General features: G+C 38.4%; 2 protein-coding genes and 1 non-coding gene across 5 annotated transcripts in view; 1 reads left to right on the plus strand and 2 right to left on the minus strand.

The window, feature by feature from the left end:
• The window catches only part of LOC134629321 (E3 ubiquitin-protein ligase SMURF2-like), a 66,636-nt gene extending 56,511 nt beyond the window's left edge, over positions 1–10,125 (minus strand). For both annotated transcript variants that reach the window (XM_063476559.1, XM_063476558.1), the window contains exon 1: positions 9,709–10,125. In XM_063476559.1, coding sequence (XP_063332629.1) covers positions 9,709–9,760 — 52 coding nt within the window. In that variant the 5' untranslated portion in view covers positions 9,761–10,125. The remainder of the gene's footprint in view (positions 1–9,708) is intronic.
• Positions 10,126–11,146: 1,021 nt separating this feature from the next.
• On the minus strand, positions 11,147–19,290 carry LOC134628653 (importin subunit alpha-1-like). Of its 2 annotated transcripts, XM_063475393.1 has the most exons (11): positions 19,219–19,290; positions 18,801–18,914; positions 18,565–18,699; positions 18,019–18,107; positions 17,241–17,509; positions 15,871–15,965; positions 14,990–15,253; positions 14,367–14,600; positions 13,892–14,074; positions 12,394–12,543; positions 11,147–11,402 (listed from the first exon to the last, which is right to left on the minus strand). In XM_063475393.1, the coding sequence occupies exons 2-11, from the start codon at positions 18,864–18,866 to the stop codon at positions 11,313–11,315; spliced, it is 1,575 nt and encodes a 524-aa protein (XP_063331463.1). In that variant the 5' UTR covers positions 18,867–18,914; positions 19,219–19,290; the 3' UTR covers positions 11,147–11,312. The 2 variants fall into 2 exon arrangements, with proteins under 2 accessions (XP_063331463.1, XP_063331462.1); XM_063475392.1 differs by lacking the exon at positions 19,219–19,290 and having other exon boundaries at positions 18,801–19,027.
• A 312-nt stretch (positions 19,291–19,602) lies between these two features.
• trnar-ccg (transfer RNA arginine (anticodon CCG)) lies at positions 19,603–19,675 on the plus strand. The gene has a single exon. It is a non-coding gene; the product is annotated as a tRNA-Arg (tRNA).
• The last annotated feature ends 738 nt before the right edge of the window (positions 19,676–20,413 follow it).

Genomic DNA, 20,413 nt, shown 5'->3' on the forward strand with positions numbered 1-20,413 from the left:
GGATCCCTTGGGCAATCCCTTGGTATGGGATTGAACCACCAACCTTCCGATTAGTAGGCAACCTGCTCTACCTCCTGAACCACAGCCACCCCAAAGAATATCAAGAACGTGAAGAACACACACAAGCCCTGTGCAAGTTTACACACAGACACTACTGTTCTGTCTGTGCCACCACAAAATTAGTGATTATTACTGCAGCGTGTGGATGACGGTACAATAATCCAAAACAACATTCAACTGTTTCAAATGCAGCCACCAAGTCTAACAACTTTTCTGGCAGACACCTATTATTCTATGCTTCATGTTCCGAAATCACAGTAGAAGACAGGATAAGAAAAAAACAAAACAAAACAACGAAAGACAAGGAGCCAAAAGAAAAAGGAAACGTCTAATTTCCAGAAAGAGGAAAGTCAGGGGTGTGCAGAATAGAAATGAGCATCATTCTTTTGTGAATGTTTGCTAAGAAAACTCAAACACTGATCATTCAAAAAGGCAGTGGACTGGTAAAACAAGTTGCATGCAGAGCTCCAGATATAAAACACTGCTTTTTCAAAGCAGTAGGGTGGAGATGTGGTGCTGCATTCATAACAGCTAAAGCTTAACAATCCAGGCATTCAGATAAGTAAGGTATGTGAGCAACCTATGTAGATAGCACACCACATGCCTTAATCATAAAAGGTTATTAGCGCAAATGTTAAGCAAATATTTTCAGCCTATTATTTCTTCTTGTTGAGTGGACGATTGCATAAATTTGTGAAAACTGGTGTTATAATTTTAAGAACAGCCCAGTATTCTAGAGGCAGGAAATTTTAGGCAGTGCCTATTAATTATTTCATATCTGGGTCAAACTGCACGGTCTGCTGGTGCCAGGCTTACATAAAGCAGAAAGGAACATACCGAACACGTCACTATATGACTCACATGGATTGTGTGCTGATGAATCATAATCAGTTACTCTATTCCACATTTCAACTGTCAAAACTGCATTGTTTAAAGGGGAGAAAAAAAGAGGCACTGAAAAATTACACAATTTACAGTCCCAAAAATAAATTACACCACCAGGTACATACATCTCCCAAACCCGCTGGTACTAGGATCTAGCAATGTTTTGACTAAATTTGACAACCAGCTACATTCAATATAAAAGAAGAGATCAAGCCAAAATGACAATTTTATTTAGGGTTTTGCCTGTCTCAAAATGGGTCTCTGGTGGGTGAATATAGACATACATGACACTGATCTGAATTAAAGCAGTCTATTACCTTGTTTGATAGAAATATACGGCTTTTACTGCCAATTACTAATACCTAATAAAAATGTCTACTATACTTAAGCAACAATAAACTTCTTTTGTGAGTGCAAAAACATTTTCTATGCAGGAAAAACCCTTTGATTAAGCCAACAAAAAAATCATTACTTTAAAAAAAAAAAAGTTAAAATTTGCCATTAAAAAGATTAATACACCTTTAATCATAATCTTAGTCCAACACACTAACATGAGCAAATCCAAAAGGAAAATATAACTTAAAATTTGACAATGCCGGTCAGTTTTTCACTATCACCAACGTCCACTCTCTTTGTGACATTCATTCCCTAAATTTCAGGAAGCCAGCACACCTAATTTAGTTCAGCACTGCGTGCTGACAGTACATCCTGTGGAAGCTCAACTGTGCACACAAGTGCATGCAAGTATAGAACCAAAAAAAGAAAAAAGAAAAAATGTGTTTAACACACAAACAAGCTGACACACAGATGTGTTTCCTGAGTCCTGATGATGAATACTGAGACAGTGGTCCCCGATAATTTCCCTGAAATACAGTCTGCCCGGTGGTAATGCAGAGTCTGGAACTGAGGCTGGATCTTTATCTTAATCACCAGCTTCCTAGCTACCCACCTCCCCACCCCACCCCACCCCAACCTCAGCACACACACACGAACAAACAAGAAAGCATCAGCATTGCTTTCCCAAAATGTCAGAAAGAGAGGGACACAAACACAAGGCATGACTGTAGATGAAAAATGTACAGCCTAGTATCACACGCTCATACTGAATGGGAAAAATCCTGAGATGATTCTTCCAGTCCTTCCCTGCTTGCTGCATGCCAGTTGGAGGCTGATGGAGGAAATGGATCACATAGACTCCCTTCCTCCCGGTTTAATGCAGCCAAGAGGCCATATTTGAGAGATGGATTCATCCCCTTGTACATCTCGTGTCAGTCACCTATGAGGAACTCCATGTTCCACTGGATAAAGGAAAACCAAGTTCTGTTCTTATTAAGTTCAAATCACCCACCAACTCATTCTTCGCAGGAGACCAGGGTAAGTGAAGGTCAGCACAAGTGCCTGCAACCCTGCAGTGTTTGGAATACCAGTACTCAAAATCCAAGATTACTTTCTTTTCCATGCTCTGTGGGAACACTACAACATACTGCCTACCAGTAAACTAAAAGTAGGCTGATTTTCTAATTAGCTGAAGCATCAAAGAGTAACTGTCGCAGATAAATGTAAGAAGCAGCTCTGAAAATGTGAGAAATTTCATGGTGCCATTTAAATGCAGTGTGGGATGACATAACTGGGGATGAATCCTGTCACAATTCAAAATCCTGCAGCGTGCGGGAGTTCACCCTTTGTAATTTCTAAATCAGTGCTGCTGCAAGAGGGGATCCTAATGAGTGTGGATAACGATCAGAGCACACTTCAAATTCAGCCGTCTCTGTGACTCATGACCAGAAAAACACTTTGGTGGAGGAGAATTTATAAACAAAATCAGTTCAACTTTACATTACTGTGAGAAACACGGACAGAATAAGACATGGCTGCAGTTGAGCTTTGCAGCAATATCATCACCTACAATCTTTTTTTTTTTTTTTTTTAAATCTGTATAGAGTTACAAATAAAAGACCTGTGAGCCTCTGGCTGTTCCCTGTCATTATTATTTAGCAAGTTACCAAAATGATTAGTCCTGGCACGGTACTTTAAGAAACAAACCACATTAAGAAAACAAAAAAGCTTTGAAGCATTACCATTTACAACATTTAATAAAGGTATTAAGAAGCCATAAGAAAGATTTTTGTGAAAACCCACAACTATGCAATTTTTTAAAAGCCCAGCTGTGCCAAAGGTAGGTTTAATTTTTTTTTAATTCAAATTTTAATGCTGCAAATCACTGGGCACTAGCTCATAAATAGATTTGGAAACTGAGGATGAAACCAATAAATTAAATAAATTTATAATTATTTACTTAACTTCTTTAGATACAACCTTGCTCAGCCAATTTCCCATTTTTGCTAACACTGTGAAAAACTAGGGAGCCAAGGAAGATGGCAGCACACTAGAAGAGCTCCCAGAAGTACCAACCCTTTTTTCACATAAACTGGAAATATATACCCTGACAGGTTGAGAGGTATAAGTACTTTTGATGCGTTAAAACTTAAGACCTTCATAAGTGGCCAGATATTTGCAGTCTCCCAGAGAAATGTTGAGTAACAGTAAGGCTAACTTTTTCAAAGATGCGAGAATGAGACGCGAGCTAAGAACGAGGACCAGCCCGACGCTTGAAAATATTTCAGTGACTCCGAGCCCTCTGGAGGACTCAAGCTGTACTGATGGGGGGAAAAAAAAAAAAAAAACCAATTCTGACTTTATGGAAGAAATACGAAAGACGAGTGCAACATTGCAAAGAGCTTAAAGACTCAGCGAAAAATATTTAAATAAGACTGGGCAAAGATGTGTGAGAAGAAATTGGTGACGCTCTGGGCACATATGGAGGATTTGGAGAACCGGAGCTGGGGGAATAATGTGAGAATAGTGGGGCTGAAAGAAGGCAAATAAGAAAGGGTGAACATGGCTCAGTATGTGGAGAGGATCGCCTGGTGGCACCTAAACTAGATATGAACAAACCACCCCAAACCATCCCGATGCAGTTTCTGTGCTCATCGGCTTGATAAGGCACTACAGATGGCCAAAGAGAAACGGGAGTTAGAATGGGAAGGCTGCAAACTATCCTTCTTTGAGGATCTGATGAAGGAGCCTGTGGAAAAGCGGAGAGCTTTCAACATTGTAAAGAAACACCGGTAACACTGGTGTTCCCGGCAACACTCGTCTTCACTTGGAAAGGAAATAGAAATACAATCTGAGATAGCGCAGAGGCTGAAACTTTTCTGGAAGAAGCCAATTAGAGAAGATGTATTATCATAGGAAGTGTATATTCCTCAAACACAAGGTAAAATTCATGCTGGTTCTATGCTTTGGGACTCAGGTGGTTGTTTTGCCTAAGCACGATTTTCAATGAGCCTCACGGACCAACTTTAAATAATAGCTAAGTAGTAGTTAATAAAGGACTATAAAGCAGCAACATGTTCCCTGTTGAATCCCTATAGTTTTACGTTGTTGGTTTTTATGTTTGTAAAAGTATAGAACACAAAGCACCCACATTTTACAAATTATTTATTGGCATACAAAAGGATGTCTGTAAAGGTGTAAGGATTATCTGACAGAAGGACCTTGGCTGTAGTATTAATGATGATGAATGGTTGAAATTGTGTTAAATAATGGCAAACACATTAAAGAGTCTAGAGAAAATGTATTAATTGTAAGACGGTACACAGATTTTATTTTACTCCATCTAGGCTTCATGGAATGGGTCTACTTTACAATAATTTATGTTGGAAATGTCAAGCAGAACCAGGAACCTTTATACATATGAACTGGGACTGTAAACACATTTTCCCATTTTGGAAAATAGTATTACAGCACATAGTAAAGTGGCTGGGCATGGTGATACCCATGTCACCAAGACTATTGCAGGATCAGACAATAATACCTAATATTTCAAAGCACCAAAGTACAGTGACGCAGGTGGGAGTGGTCAAGGCTGCCAGAGTAATCCTCAGATTATAGAAAACCACTTCTGCTCTGGATATTAAAAACTGGTTGGAATTCATGCTGGAAACAGTGTCATTTGAAAACATGCTGGCCAAGCTAAATAACAATACAGAAAACTTCAAGAAATCCTGGGGCTGTAGATGCCATGAACTGCTATTCCGAGAAACACTGGTGACTGACTTCCTTTCCCTTATTTGTTGTGGCTGGTTTTGTTGCTCTTTTTTTTGTTCCCTGTGAGGATGTATGTAAAAGAATTTCATCTTTGAAATTTTTATATTATCATTTTGGTATGGTAAGCACTGACCTGGTAGCTTTATGTTTAAGTTATGTTATTCCTTGTCTGTTGTAAAAAAAAAAATAATAATAAAAAAAAAAAAAAATAACAACTTAATAACCTAATAACAACAAAAAAACATTGTGAAAAACTACAGAGACTATAGAACAAACAGAATAATGGTGGACTAGTTTGCAACGTTAATTCTAAATTCCTGCAGTCTCGATCACTTAAACCAAGGGTGGTCTCAACTAAACACTTGTGTACGGTGAGCAATGCATGCTCAAGCCTTTTACGTCACTGGTCATCACTGTAAGAACAGAAATTCTGGTAATTCTATATGTGAACCTCAATTCCCACCCCCCCCCCCCACCCCCCCCCCCAAAAAAAAAAAAAAAACACACATACTTCCTTGTAATGATCACAGAATGTGTTTGTTATCAGGACAAAGTCTCTCCAAGGTTTCACATTCCTGGAATTCTGTCTGAAGACCACGCAAGTCCATGTAAAACCATCCACATACTGGGGGGGGGACAACAAGCAGGAAGCTCATTCACCAAAGCACTGCCCAGACCACTGTTTGCAGAAGATATATCCGAGCAGCTTCCATTATCTATTACCACTATTCAATGGCACAACTGCTTCAATACCCATGAACCATGCACCACCGATGCTGTGTCCAGCTTATTGAAAATGTTTTGACTACTCAATCATTATTTCTGATATTAATCTTGTGCTCAGAAATTGTAACTGTAAATTCGCTCTTCGTCTTCCCCACATAACAAAATCCATACTTTTACTACAGGTTTGGTCCTACAAGCGATTCTACCACTCACTTGAAATTTTTTTTTTTTTTTTTACCTATGTCAGTGTGATAAATCATCCCCTTCAATAATGGCATTACAGTTCAACAAGGAAAATTTCCAGAGGGAAGAGAATTAAAAAAAAAATGTGTAGGTTCAACAGATAAGTCTGTAGTTACAAGATTATCTCTCAATTTAGTAGAACACTTTGTGGGTAGATGGTTAACACTTTCCAACCAGCAGGGTGATCATACAAAATATGCCAATATTTTCTCCCCACATTTATAAGAGTGAAAAAGTAAAAGTTAAAAGTTATCTATTTTTCTAACCCTAGAGAGAGAAACAATTAAAATTTTTTGAAGAGGTTTTTTCTTTCTTTCCCAGAAACAAGAATACAAAGCATTAGCTTGTTTCTCAAACTCCTCCTCAAAACTGCACATCCTTTCTATCCACAACAGCTGACTATACGGTAATCTCTTCTTCAAAGAGAATGGATGATATCTTGAATAATGGAAAAAAAAAACCTATCAGCCCACTTTTAATAAATAATAGTTTGTATTAGTTCTGATTTATTCATTCTCACATTTAAAACGAAACCTCACAATTGGCCTCTGTTATAAATGTAAAACTAGGTAACCTTGAGTTAAATCTATTTAGATCCTCAACAGTGCCAATAAATATAAATCATAAATATATCTGAACCAAAAGTTAATAAAGGAGAGGTATGATCACGATCAACATGATCAAGTTCAAGTTTCCCCATAAATAAATTCACATAACTAGGACTGACAGGGCTACCCACTGAGACCCTTTGCTTCTATAGGGGGGGGGGGGAAAAAACAAAAACTCAAATCTGAAAAGATTCTTAGTGAGAACTATTTCTACTAACTTCATCAGCAATTCTGTTGCTGAAGTTCCCTCTTCCCTTGCATTCAAATTATAATGTAGGGCCTTCCAACTCCTGTTTATGGGGAACATTTGCATATAAACTCATGACTTCCATTGGACATAAGATTAGTATCTTTGATCTCACTCACAGATATTAATTTACACAAAAAAGGAGAGCCTACTGACACAACAGGAGATCCTGGAACAGGCCCCCACACAACTTATATCAATCTTGGGCAATGTATAAGAGAATGGGAAATCTAGGATGTTCTAACAAATATCCAAATTGACCTTGTGATATTAAAGTGCCATTTACAGCTAGAGTGTTCTTTATTTACTTCTAAACTTTCAATGTAGGATCATAACTTTAAGAACTGTAGAAGTCTGTATTACGCAACTGATTCATTACTTGAACTGCAGTATGATTCTTTGCTCTGCCTACCGCACCACCTTCACTAGCATACTGGATAACTACTGTTTCATCATTTGCAAGATTTTTAAAGAGCCTATGGAATAAATTAGGATAGCACTTGCACCTCCTCTTTAACTAAATGACGGAAAGTTTGCAGAGAAGCATTAATATCTTGCGAAAGAAATATGTTTTTAGATTTTAACTTCTTACTCCTCTGCAGCTCGTTAATTTTATCTTCATCACTTGAGTAAACAGATTGTGAAGAGGGAGAGAATCTTTACATGAAAAGAAAGCTTTGAGTCTTAGTGCATGAAAATTCTTGACAAATTCAATCTTGGTCATAAACTATTAGTCTTTTTAGAAGGCTCAAAAGACAGACATTTGGATAACATGGTAAAAAAAAATGTGATTACCTATTTGTGGTGTTAAGTTTGTAAGGGCTAAACTTAGAATGTATATTCTCTTGCAGCCCTTTAATTTAAGAGCATGTGTAAATTCTGAAATTAACAAGCTCAAGTCCAGTGAACATTTATTCAAGCCTTCCCACCAATAGGTAAATATGTACCTTATTTATCCCTCAATCCCCTCAGGATCCTTTTTGTTCCTCCAATACTGAGATAAAAATGGACCCATCATTTAATGCAACTCCCTCTGCTTCATACATTCTAAGTGTTACAACAAAAACTCCCAAGTCCAAAATACCTTGGGAGGCAAGTCTGAGGAGAAAAAAAAAAAGTTCCTCTCACTAACCACCACAGAGAAGAGGCAAGCAGGAAGAACAGCTGGGTAAATCTTTGAGTACCGATTTGTCTTTTCGGTACAACTATACCCTGTTCTGTATGAATGAGCTTGTTGTTCCCCCGTAGCAAACTGCACTTAATGAGTGCAACCAATGACTCCACAGCCATAGACATGCTACAGTGCTGAACAGTGACACTAAATAAAGGTAAAAACATCTCATCACGGTCAAATAGTTTAAGTTCCCTTCTTGCCTTCAGCAGTCATGCCAGATAAAAATCAACAAATCATTTGACTGATTTTGAATGGCTGATCAACCTAAGTATTGTGTCACGCATAAAGTAATAGGCCCCAGCTCTCAGAGATTTACAATACACCGTTAATAAGAAACCAGAGCCAGAGTAGCACTATGACATACTGAAGAAATAATGCTACCTGACAGCTTTTCCAAGCTTTGGAAACAAAGGCAGCTAACTTATAAACACCGAAATTATTGAACAAGTGTTTCACTCAGTCATCATCAGCACATCAAAACACCTGGTGATTTTTAAGATTTTTCAATAAATAGAGATATTCTTACATCATTAGAAGAGCAGAACAAAGGAAAATGTAATTCATTCTCATCTTCTTCTAATTAACATAATTCATACAGCTTGCTTTAATTCTGCCCGTTTGCAGTAACACAAGACTCAAGACTATACTTTTGTCGATAACTTTGGCTTTAACAAAAAAAAAAATTATGTCAACCACATTTCTTCATTTCTTCAAATGTATCAAGTAACTTAATTATGTTCACCTTTCATTATAAATTCATCAGAAATGGCATAGAGCACTACAGCCCACGTAGCCCACTGTGAAATAAACTCCAAGGGAGAAACTACTTTATCTTTTTTTCTGCCAAGCTAAGCAAACTGAACGAACTGACATAGCTTTCACCAGATAACTGCGATGAAAGACAAAGTAGAGTTCCTGTATATACCCATGACGAAATATATCCTACAGAGGTCATCTCCCTGTTAAACCACTCGCTCTTCAGGGTAAACAAAAATAAATACCTGTGTAAACTAAAAATAAAGCGGTGTATTACACCACCTTCACCTCTTCTGCTGCCTCACGCTTTTCCTCGAAATTCATCATTGCCATTAGGGACGTTAATTTGTAATATACTGTTGGCTTATCTTGCACTTGCCGTGAAGAAACACAGCAGCTATCTTTGGAAAATTAAAATAATATATGATTTTTAAAAAGGTAAGGCTGTAATGTAAGGCTTTTACTGCCAATAAAAGTATTTAAAATAACCACTTATCACAATGCTGAAGGGCTTTGAGGAAACGTGTCGATATCAAGCTTAAGTATTTAAACATAGCTAACCTTCGGGGGGGAAATAATAACCACCCAATAAACACTGTTGTCAACGCTAATGTGTGCTAACGATAAAAGCTCATTCACTAGCTTCCAATATTCCTCAGTATGCTACCCCGGATTTCAATTAAAAATAAAGGAATTCAGTCAAGTCCGAACAATAATAATAATAATAATAATAATAATAATAATAATAATAAGGTAAGATATGGTTTAGCGCTTTTATAGATTACAACACAGGACAGAGTTATGCTGTACAATCAGGAGACGCTAGTTAGCATGCTGGGCTAGGAGGCTAGCTCGCTAACGTTTCCGAGCGGCGCAGGAGGGGGTTTAAATTTTCTTACCAGTCAACCGCAGCTTTACTGGGCCATTTCTCCTAACTCCTTGGTTAGACATTCCCCTTCGTGTTCCAGCTTGACGAATATTCACAAAAGTGTCACCGTGTAGGTTTTTTTCCTTCTTCTTTTTCAAAAAGGCATCTCCCAAACAAATCCCTCTGCTAGCTTGGGGTTAGCTTGTAGTATCACCATAGCAAATCACGCTGACTGTGCACGCAACAAACAGGTAACATAATCACATCCCTGGAATAACACTCTCCGCGCGAACTCCTTTTCCGCAAAACAATTGCAAATAACTACATTTCCAAATGCAGATCATGCCGTGTGCCACGAGTACTGATACAAGTCAGCAGAGAGGCTCGTCCTCCATCCGGACAGGCGTCTGCTCTGCCTGGGCTGCCTGGACTCAAGTTGTTCGTGATGATGGTGAAGACAGTTCTACTGCAGGCAGGCAGGGACAGGGGAGGAAAACACGAGAGGACATCCGGTGCGAGCGTTCAAAATAAACTCACAATCAAAACAATGCTTTATAGTTTTCCAGTACCAACTACTTCCTTATTATGAATATTATAGATCAGATTTTGCTATTAAAAAAAGAAGAAGAAAAAAATCGAATCCAACAGGATCACTTCACTGGGTTCAGTGCTGGGCCCTGAACTGGTCATGTTGGTTATAAACTCAGCTGTCGTGTTTCTTAATTGTTTACCTTATTCACCGATGACACCAAGCTTCTGAAGATAGAGAGAGAAGTGAGAGTTTTAAAGAAATGTTTTGATATTAGAAAACTATCATGGTTAACTGTTGTAGTAAAAGGAAGCATATTTATATATTTGGAAATTAAAAAAAAAACTCTGATGAATAATATTGAAGGAGGGGTATAATTTTATAGCAAAGCTCATATAAAAATGCTTTTTAAAAATGCATAAAACTAATACGCCAGTATATAAAACCAAAAGATTTACTGAATCAAGAAATAATTAAATTAGACGCCTTCTAATTTTGATACACTTAAACACAAAACTAATATAAAAATGCCACCCCACCCCAAGGTTACATGCTGTATAGATGCATAGAACCTTCCAAGTCATCACCGCAATATGAAATACAATATACTGCAAAACTGAAATTCCATCCAGACTATAGTTACTACACTGACACACCTTGTTTTTAAACCTAACAAAAGTAGAACTACAGTGTCACCTAGTGGTGGTGAAGACGTACTGCCTGTTTAGCGCAACAAAACTGTGCATCTGAAATTAATTAGTTTGCACAAGCTTATTTAATAAAAATAAGTTAAAATAAAGTAATCATTATCATTAATGATGAATCATTATTAATTTTCTAATTTACTGTTTTATAAAAAAAGCATAAGCTCATTGTTTGTTATACACACACAGAGAAACAGATGAAACAGCAATCAATAAAACTCCATATGAATTAATAAAGGTTTATTTACAAATGTTGTTTTTTAAAAAAAACATGTATATTTATTTCTCTATGCTGTTAAGTACAAAGTTCAAAAGACTAAAAAAATCCCCCCTCCCCCCAACAACAAGAACCACAATGCAACAATTACTATTTGTTTATGTTACAAAAGATAAGTGGACGTGTTAAAATTTAAAAGTGCTTTGGTCTTCGGGGATGTGGAAGGCATAGCAGTCTCCTCCAGCCTCAGGAGCAACCGACTCTTCAACGTCATTCTAAAAGGCAAGTTTGAGAGAAGCATTAGACGACTAACCAAGTTATGGCAATGTTTCTGGGATGTCTCACGTACACTGAAGATTTTCAGACATGAGACAAATAACATTGTTGGTTTCATCAGTCAGTTAAATTGTTGACATTTGTGATTCAGATACAACACCATTCAGAAATTAACCCTGTGCATGACTGGACAACACAGAGCAGAGCACTCTCTGCCCATGTTGCTGCTGATGACAAAGCAGCTGCTTCTTCCCTGAAGAAGCTGGTTTTAGTTTCCTTTCTCTTTTTCCATATCACAATTACATACCAAGTTATGGCAATGTAGCCTGGCCTCTCTCCAAAACATGTCCCTATATTCCATCTGCTCCTGGATGTGAACATAAATGTCTACTCCGGTAGACTCGACCAAGAAGAGCGTATTCTTTTAGCTATGAAAGGGTCTCTATAAAGTGGTTAATATTAAAAGGCAGACTGCGTACGGACATGCTGCACTAGAGCCAAGATCAGTGAACCTCTAAGTGTTTTTGATTAGATTTGACTGATGACTCTACACATTATTTTTTTAGGTTCAGGCAAGAATTTAATTCAAAGTAAATCTAGATAATACAAAAAATAAACTGTTCACAGAAGGCGCATGAAGGGATTTTAAGGAGGGTACTGAGTGGCAAAGGCGAACATCTCTTTGGAATTTTAACAAATTATTTCTAAAAGCCTGTTTTATGACTTTAAAAACAATTTAGACTGATGATTTATCTTTACATTTTCCAAAGTGTAAAATTAAGCAAGTTTTTAAAGATGCCCCCGTTTTAAATGAACCCACTGTGGTCCGTCAACATCATTAATTTCAAGCTGCATACAGCTTTATCTGAATGCTTTCATTGTCGGTGCTGAACACTGTTGCTATCAACCATTCTTCAAACCGATCTGACTGCTCCACTTTCACCTGCTATATGAGTATCTGACGGGAACCTTGTTAGGAGGAACACCTACCTCGTCAGAGAAGAATGTGTCTATAATATTAAGCGAGGACTTGTAGACTGCTTCATTGTCGTGGGACTGCAGTGCTTCAATCTTGTCCAAACCACCCAGCTCCTCAATCATTAGGCACAGTTTCTGAAGTTCTCCGGTTTTTTTTGCCATCTGTGCAGAAAGGGAAACGCATGTCAGATCAAAAGTTTCCACACAGAAATGATTAACCTAACCTAACAGTTATCCGATTTTATTAGTGACCACCAACAATGTACCACTGAGACAATAACATGAGCAAATTCGGTACATCATTTTAATGTTTTCTAATCTCAGAAACTCAAGTATCCCATTAACCCAAAACTACTACACTGTTAACCTACAAAAACAAATGTCTCCTGTCAGGGGAGTGTATAAATCAACTAAATTCATGTGACTCACATTCCTCACAGAACCTGATTCCATACATTAGGTCCATTTTACTTCACTTCTTGAAACTTTGACTTTGTAATATTGCTAGAGTTCTGGCATTAAAGTTTTCCCATAAAAAAAAAAAAATACTTGAAATTAAGTCTAACAGTTCATGTTGCAAACCTAAAAACTAAATGTCAATTACAACTCCAAGATAAGGATAAAAGATTTTTTCAGGTTCCCTCATTTCTTGTTTTGAATGAGATATAGCAATGAGCCATATTAGAGGCTCAGATTAAAACAGAAAAAACTTTCAATGCTATGAAGATCGTTTCTATTATTATATTTTGACTTAGTTTTTAATGTTAATTTAACACACCAATGAAACTATGAATCTGACTTTTTGTCTACACACCTACTTGGCTCGACTCAGTTTCAGTCGTTTTCCATTACAACTGAGTACCACCTAATGTGCCTGGAGTCATTATAGCAATGCAGCCTATAGTCCCATCATGTCATTTGTTTGCACAAACACAACACTACAATGGAAAATGTCCAGGTGATGGTATAACTGCTGCTCGGTGTATGGTTTTTGTCAGACTTGAGGATCACTGTGTTGTTTTTGTGTAGCCATTTCCCTCGTTTTTGGGTTTCGAAAAGGGTGGTCTTGATTTTCGTGAAGAAGTCACTCTCATGACTCATCGAGTGACAGCACTGACCAGCCAACCGATGGCATGCAGTACGGCGATGTCACATTTCAGATCGCGTCAGATCACTTGGAACTAAAAAACTACCTGGTACCAGGTAATACAACCAAATAGAAAGCCCTAAAAAACTGAGTGGAGCCGAGCTGGTAATAGAGGAAAAGGGCTGTTATATTTTAACCAACAAACTGCATAATTTTCTTTAAACATTACCTTTAATGTCTAACTGGTTGTTTTCATAAAACACCGAGTTGATTGGCTAGAGTCTAAAGAGAGACTCAGAATATGTCTGCGTTTTCAGCCAAGTTGAAATCTATTCCACACACCATTAACTCCACCATTTTGATTGGTTTCAGTTTAGAACTACCAAGCAGAAACTGCAGTTTCACTTTAGCCTTTTATTATACCTGTAAAATATTGTATATTGCATCCAGGATGACTAGAACAATCTTGCTGTCCTTGGTTATCAGCAGATTGAGCAGAGGGTCTAGCACATTGCAATGAACCAGGTAGGCCACCTGGTCCACTGTTCCACCGCTGGTATAATTGGTAACAGCCCACACTGCCTCTCTCTGCGTCTTGTAGTCTCCCTAGACAGGAAATCCATCAATTCAGTTTTTATATCAGAAAAACTATAAACAAAATGATCAAATAAATAAATTGCTGAAGGTTATTGAAAAGTTGGGGGAAGATTCAATGACTATACTGATCAGGTTATAATTAGCTACAGAGAAGTCGGTGTTTATAGCAGATCTATAAATAAAGATTTATTTTATTTATTTCCTCCTTCTTTGTTTTAAACACTGGCAAGTCTAATATAAATGTATTTAATAACAAGGACACATGTAACAAGCCTGCTCTAATTTCTGGTAGCACTCTGACCTGCTGGAGGATCTCTACCAGGATGGGGATCAGGCCTGCGTTTATAACTTCCTGAATCTGGTTGTCCTTGCCGGCGGTGATGTTGGACACTGTCCACGCAGCTTCTTTCTGGATGTTTGGCTTTGGGTGGCGCAGAAGGCTGGGAAACAATGCCAGAGCACCTGCATTCAGCACACACTGGGTCTGCTCATCTGTCCCAGTCACAATGTTGCCAAGTGAGCGCAGGGCTGGAGTCTGTGAGGTAGAGCAAGAGCAAGCTGGTTATTTTAAGCACTCTCAATTTAGAAAGTACACGGCTTACAATCACACACATCTGACCTTCATGTAATATAAATAAAACAGATTATATATAATAAAAAAGTAATGAAGAAAGAACCAAAGAGAATATTTCTATCTTTGTGATCAGTATTGATTAGATGGAAGAAAGTGACCCAAGAGGCCATAGTGTATAAGTTCAACCCCTGTTGTGAATTCTGGATATGCTGTTTTACCGCCAACAGCTATAAACTTAACAGGACACCAAGCCTCTATCAGTCTCCATCATAGCATCTGAAATTAGTGGGAATGTTTGATAACTAAACAAATACAACAGTCAGAGTTTAATAAATTGCACTGCCACATACCACAATACTGAGCTCCCCACAGGCGAGTAGCTGCACCAGACGGGGCACCAGGCCAGCCTGCACCACCACCTCTATCCTCTCATTGGTGTGATCGGTCAGGTAGGACACAGCCCAACAGGTGTCCGTCAACACCTCCTTGTCATCATGATGCAGGAGGCGCACAAGGGCTGGAAGCAGCTGTAGCACCGCTTCCAAAGGAGGTGGGGGGTTCTTGTTCCGACACAGGTTGGATATGGTCCAGGTGATATTGCGCAGGTAGGCGGGCTGGTATAGTGGGTTTAGATTCAAGTGTTATTTTATAACAATGATCACAAATGTGATTATTAGTGAATTACTATAATGACATTAAATAGGTAAGTAACTCTTTTCGAGAGAGTCTTCAAACTGTACAAGCTCAGTGCCTTAAACAACATGACCTCATAGTTAACAACACACCCAGAAATAAAAAACTTGTACTAAAAAAAACTTTTAGTAACACCTGCAAAAATAAAATGAGAGGAGCTCAGAGGGAAGGTATGCACTATGGACTACCCCAGTAAATAACTACCCAATTTGCCCAAATCAAACCAGTGACCTCACTACTGCCAGCTAAAGGTGTGCATTACCTGTTGAACAGGAATAAAAAGATTCACAGCTCATGCTAAGGCCTCATTGACACATTTTAAGGGGCAAATATCAATCTACTTGAGCTTCATTTTTGGATTGGTCTTTAATTACATATTTAATTGTTTACAGAATGCCAGAAAATTGCTGGTTTTCTATTTTGATATAAGGTATAAAAGCTGTTTGTTTCAACTTGTTCAGGTTGTTGATGTATGTATCGTGAGAGAATTTAATACAAATGTCTGTTAAAGGCACAATAATATTTGATAGAAACTCACAGGAAATACAGACAGGTCAGGGGCTGACAGCAAAGCCAGGAGTGAATGGACACCACCATGTGAGATCACTAGGTCTCTGGAACTGGGCCCATCACCTAAATATAGAGGAAAAAAAACATCTTTAGAGTAATCAGAAAAAAGGCACATAACGGCAGATACTTTGAAAGTACACAAGGTTAGCAAAGATAAAATTTCAGACTTCTAGTTCTTAGCTTAATCACCTTTGGAAAATGGACCCAATGTGGGACTCAGCAACAACGCACTTTTTACTGTATACTAGTGGTGCAACGGATCAAAAATCTCACGGTTCAGATAGGATCAGATCGCGGTTTTAAGTCATAGATCGTATTAATTTTCGGATCAGCAAAAAAAGAAAAAAGACAAAAATTTAACATTTACTTATTCACATATTGAAGTATTTTTTGCCTGTTAAAAACATTCAACTCAAGACTCATTCCACGCAATTATTTAAAAAGAAATTATGGTTCAATATAGGGCAGTACAGGGCTTTGTATCTACCACTCAATTCAATTAAATTTTATTTATAAAGCGCCAAATCAGAAAAACAGTCACCTCAAGGCGCTTTATATTGTAAGGTAGACCCTACAATAATACATACCGCTCATTATATCGCACTCCGCTAATGAGCCGTCACGGTCACGTAGCTTTCCATTGACCTGGAGGTCCACCCATTTGTAGAAGTTAGGGCAACAGAAGATGCCTGGGACAGTTCAGCCACAACTTAAATCTTTTCCTGCTCATACATGCTTGGAACGATCTTGCCACTAAAGTGGACGCGCAACAGGATATCATAGCGTGGCTCAAGCACGTTCATCATAGTTTAAACCCCTTGTTTTGCACAGCGGAATACGGCCTCCCATCTGCAGCTAAACACCCCAATAGCTTTTGTAATAGCTTTAGCCCGGTCGGATTGGGCAGCAAAGGGCTGCTTAAATACCGAAAACTCCTCTGCTCCTCCACTTGGACCGCTAGCGCTGGCCATAATTATCGCTTGACAGACCCACCACGCGCACCATACACATACTTTTTTTCCTTCTTTTTCGAATCTTCGGATCACGTGCGTGCCGAACCGTGGAGTGGGATCGGTTCGGATTACGGATCAACCGTGATCCGTTGCACCACTACTGTATACATACAGAAATGCACTCTAAAGCCTTTAATATCACAGGTTAAATGGAACTCCACATGAACTAAAGTGGGCACAATTGTCCACAATAATCTACAACGCATCCTGACATCAAAACTATCAGAGCATATACCTGGAACAGTGTAGGATGTAGTAATGCACAGAAGTACATAAAATAACATCAAATCCAAAGAAAGAGGTTGAGTTTTGTGAGCCACAGTACCTGCAATGTTACCCAGAGCCCAAATGGCCTGTTCGCTGATGTGCTGATGGGGCGATGTCACCAGGCTGATGAAAGCTGGAATGGCCCCTCCATCTATTACAGCAGAAGTCTGGTCTGAAGTACCTGAGGCAATGTTAGTCAGGGCCCAAGCTGCCTCAAATTGGATGGGGGGGCATTCAGACAATGCCAGAAAACTAACAAATGTTGGGATGAGTCCAGCAGCAATGATGCTGTCAATGGGTGGCTGTTTTTCTCTGGAAAGTAGCCTTCTGTGAATCAGAAAAACACAGTTGGATCGTTGTTAAAATTGAAGTAACTTAAAAGTAAAGTAAAATCAATTTTCAAACTGTTTAATATCATTAATATAGTAATACCAGTGATATAACTACAGGCAGATAGATAGAGAGTGTTACAGAAACAGGACAAAGAATAAGAATAGTACAGTGTACAACAAATAAACAAAGTTAAAGTGCCACAGGCCCATAGTGAATCCCTTTTACTGGGAGAAAGCACAAACATTTCATATATATACGACACCGATTTAAAAAAAAATAATAAAAAATTAGGTTAAGTTTAAAAAAGTAAAAAACTGAGTGTGCAACAGAGTAGTGCAAATTGCACTGATAAAAAAATATGTACACTATAATACACAACAAAAACACAAGTGCCTCGTTACGCAACCTTTTTTTTTTTCTTCCAGCCTGAGGTTGTCACTGAACAACTGTCTCACACATCCACACCCACACACAGTCAATTAACCTAGCATTACAAGTATTACCTGGCTGCCTGCGTTGCCTGCAGCTTATGATCGAAATTCTCGCTGTTTACACCTCCGACAATTTCCTCTACAGTCCAGTGATGAGGAGGCTATGAAAACAGAAAGAGAAATGAAAGGGGATTACTGCCAATAAAACCAGAGCAGCTAAAAATAACACATTTAGAGGAACTTGCTTTGAATGTTTTTAGGTCATGGCAACTCAATCGGGGCAACATATCTCAATTATAAATGGACTTTTCATAAATTATCTGAGATACATTTTTTTTTAAAAGTCAACAGTCTGTTATCACCAGACAGACACCTGCTCCAAGATTTAGTGACCTTTGGATAATGCTTGCAAATTGAGCAGGCTTAGCTTTTTTTTTCTTCCTGTGTGCACGCTCGGCAGAGGTGTTCCTTTGGAAGCTGTTACATCCTGTTTATAACGAGTAAACTTCTGTAATAATCCAATGTTTCAAACAAGTTAAGCAGCTGTGGTTATATCAGGTGGGTCACCTTTACTCTCACAGCCAAACCAAACACAGAGAACCTGCTGATTACCCTTACGTTGGGGTCTTTCTCTTGCAGAGGGGACGTTGGCTCGTCCAGAAGGCTGTGGACGTTTCTCCTCTTGAGGATGTGGTCATCCTTCTTGGCTCTTCGCAGCTCCACATTGACTTCCACTCTTCTGCGCCTCAGCTCCTGATCATACCGACACACAAATAAAAGATATACCACAGCATGCAGCGCATTTGGGATACCGAATTAACTCTCTGACGTTTACTGCTAGGTTCAGAGCTTACATTAGCATCTTTTCCTTTATTTTTGAACTGGTTGAGTCTCGCTCCGTTGTCCGTGCCCGCTGACATTCCTGACCGTTGAGCAACACAATCGATTCCACTAAAATCAGACGCTACCTGTAATAATTTCACAACGACAAAAATAAGCAGCAGCAGCCACGGTTGCTTTTAGTTTCAGGTGTCAACTAGTAAGCAGGCGCTGAGCTAGCTAACCAGGCGGTTGTCTCGAAGCCAAGCCGGTTATCTAACACCATGTGGCCCTTCAGATACAGGGTCTATCTAATAATCTAAAAACCCGCTGAAACTCATAAAACAAAGGTTATACACTGTATTAGCAATTACAAAAGCTCAATAGCAATTTCAATTAGAGAAAAAACAAATAAATGCACTATTAGCCACATAGCATGTACAACGTGCTTACCGTTCAGATTTCTTGTATTCTTTTAATATATGCACGACGTCATGTAACGACGTTCCAATTTTTCTGATTTTTAATTGGCCAGTTGGATTTTTTAGCACCGCCTCATTGGTCACGTTTAAGGAAAAGAAGCATCAAACAACAAATATGTTGTCAAAGGCAACCGCTGTCAGTATCGCGAGAAAATATGTTAACGTTTCTGTGCGTTTCTTGTTCTTCGTGTGCTAAATGCTATTGCTGGGTTGTAATTTTTTTCATTGCGAATTATTCCTCTTTTAAATAAAAAGCAAATATAATCTTTACTATTAAGTAAATGAGTAATACCACTGACTACATATTCGATTTTCTATTTTCATGACTGAATTTTCCCCACCTGTGCTACGTAATGACCCAGTGGCCTAATGGATAAGGCATCAGCCTCCGGAGCTGGGGATTGTGGGTTCGAGTCCCATCTGGGTCGCATTTAGCTTCCTTTTCGGGGTTCTACTGTGAGCTCTTTCACAGACTCAGAAACAAGAATATTGGAACATTAGAACATCCGGTTGTACATTGTGTGATAATACTAACGAGATGTAAATTTTTTTTTTACAGTCATTGGGTTGAACATATGACCAGCGACGAATCCGGTGCTTTCAACATTTTATGGTTTGTGCCTTGTTCATAAACCCATTCAGTTGTATTTAATATATATAAAATGTAAAAAAAAAAAAATTGAAAAGAACAAAAACCTCTCTATAGGTAACATACAGCAGATCTATGAAAAAAGGCCTCAGAGAACCTGTACCACAATATTATGGCCATCTAAACTGTCTGTAGCACAGCCACGGCCATCCTGGAGACAAAGAAGAGCAGTAAACCACTGTCTTATGCGCGACAGAGCAACCGAAATAGCAGCAGCTAACAGCTCTGTAAATATATTTGAATAACACAAAGTCATAAATATACATTCAAAATAGGTTATTTGTTTATATTCTGTTGACTACAGCCTATTTAACAATATAAACCAATATATCAGACATTAAAAAACACATCTGCCACCACTGTTTTCAGATGTCTCTATTTCTGCTCAGCAGAGGGCAGTGAATACACATGGATCAGTCAGATCTAAAAACTGTATTTAAATTAAGTGAGGAAGGATGTTAACTTAGAAAGTCTTATTAGCTCTTGTTCCTATTTAGTACCTATTTAATAGAACTAG

Source organism: Pelmatolapia mariae, linkage group LG6, assembly GCF_036321145.2.
Source record: "Pelmatolapia mariae isolate MD_Pm_ZW linkage group LG6, Pm_UMD_F_2, whole genome shotgun sequence".
Taxonomy (NCBI): Eukaryota; Metazoa; Chordata; class Actinopteri; order Cichliformes; family Cichlidae; genus Pelmatolapia; species Pelmatolapia mariae.

Coding starts and splice junctions, on each gene's coding strand:
- LOC134628653 (XM_063475393.1), bottom strand. CDS start 18,866: ATGTCAGCGGGCACGGACAACGGAGCGAGACTCAACCAGTTCAAAAAT. Junction 18,700..18,800: donor ATAAAGGAAAAGATGCTAAT/GTAAGCTCTGAA, acceptor CGGTATGATCAG/GAGCTGAGGCGCAGAAGAGT. Junction 14,601..14,989: donor GTGGGGAGCTCAGTATTGTG/GTATGTGGCAGT, acceptor TCTACCTCACAG/ACTCCAGCCCTGCGCTCACT.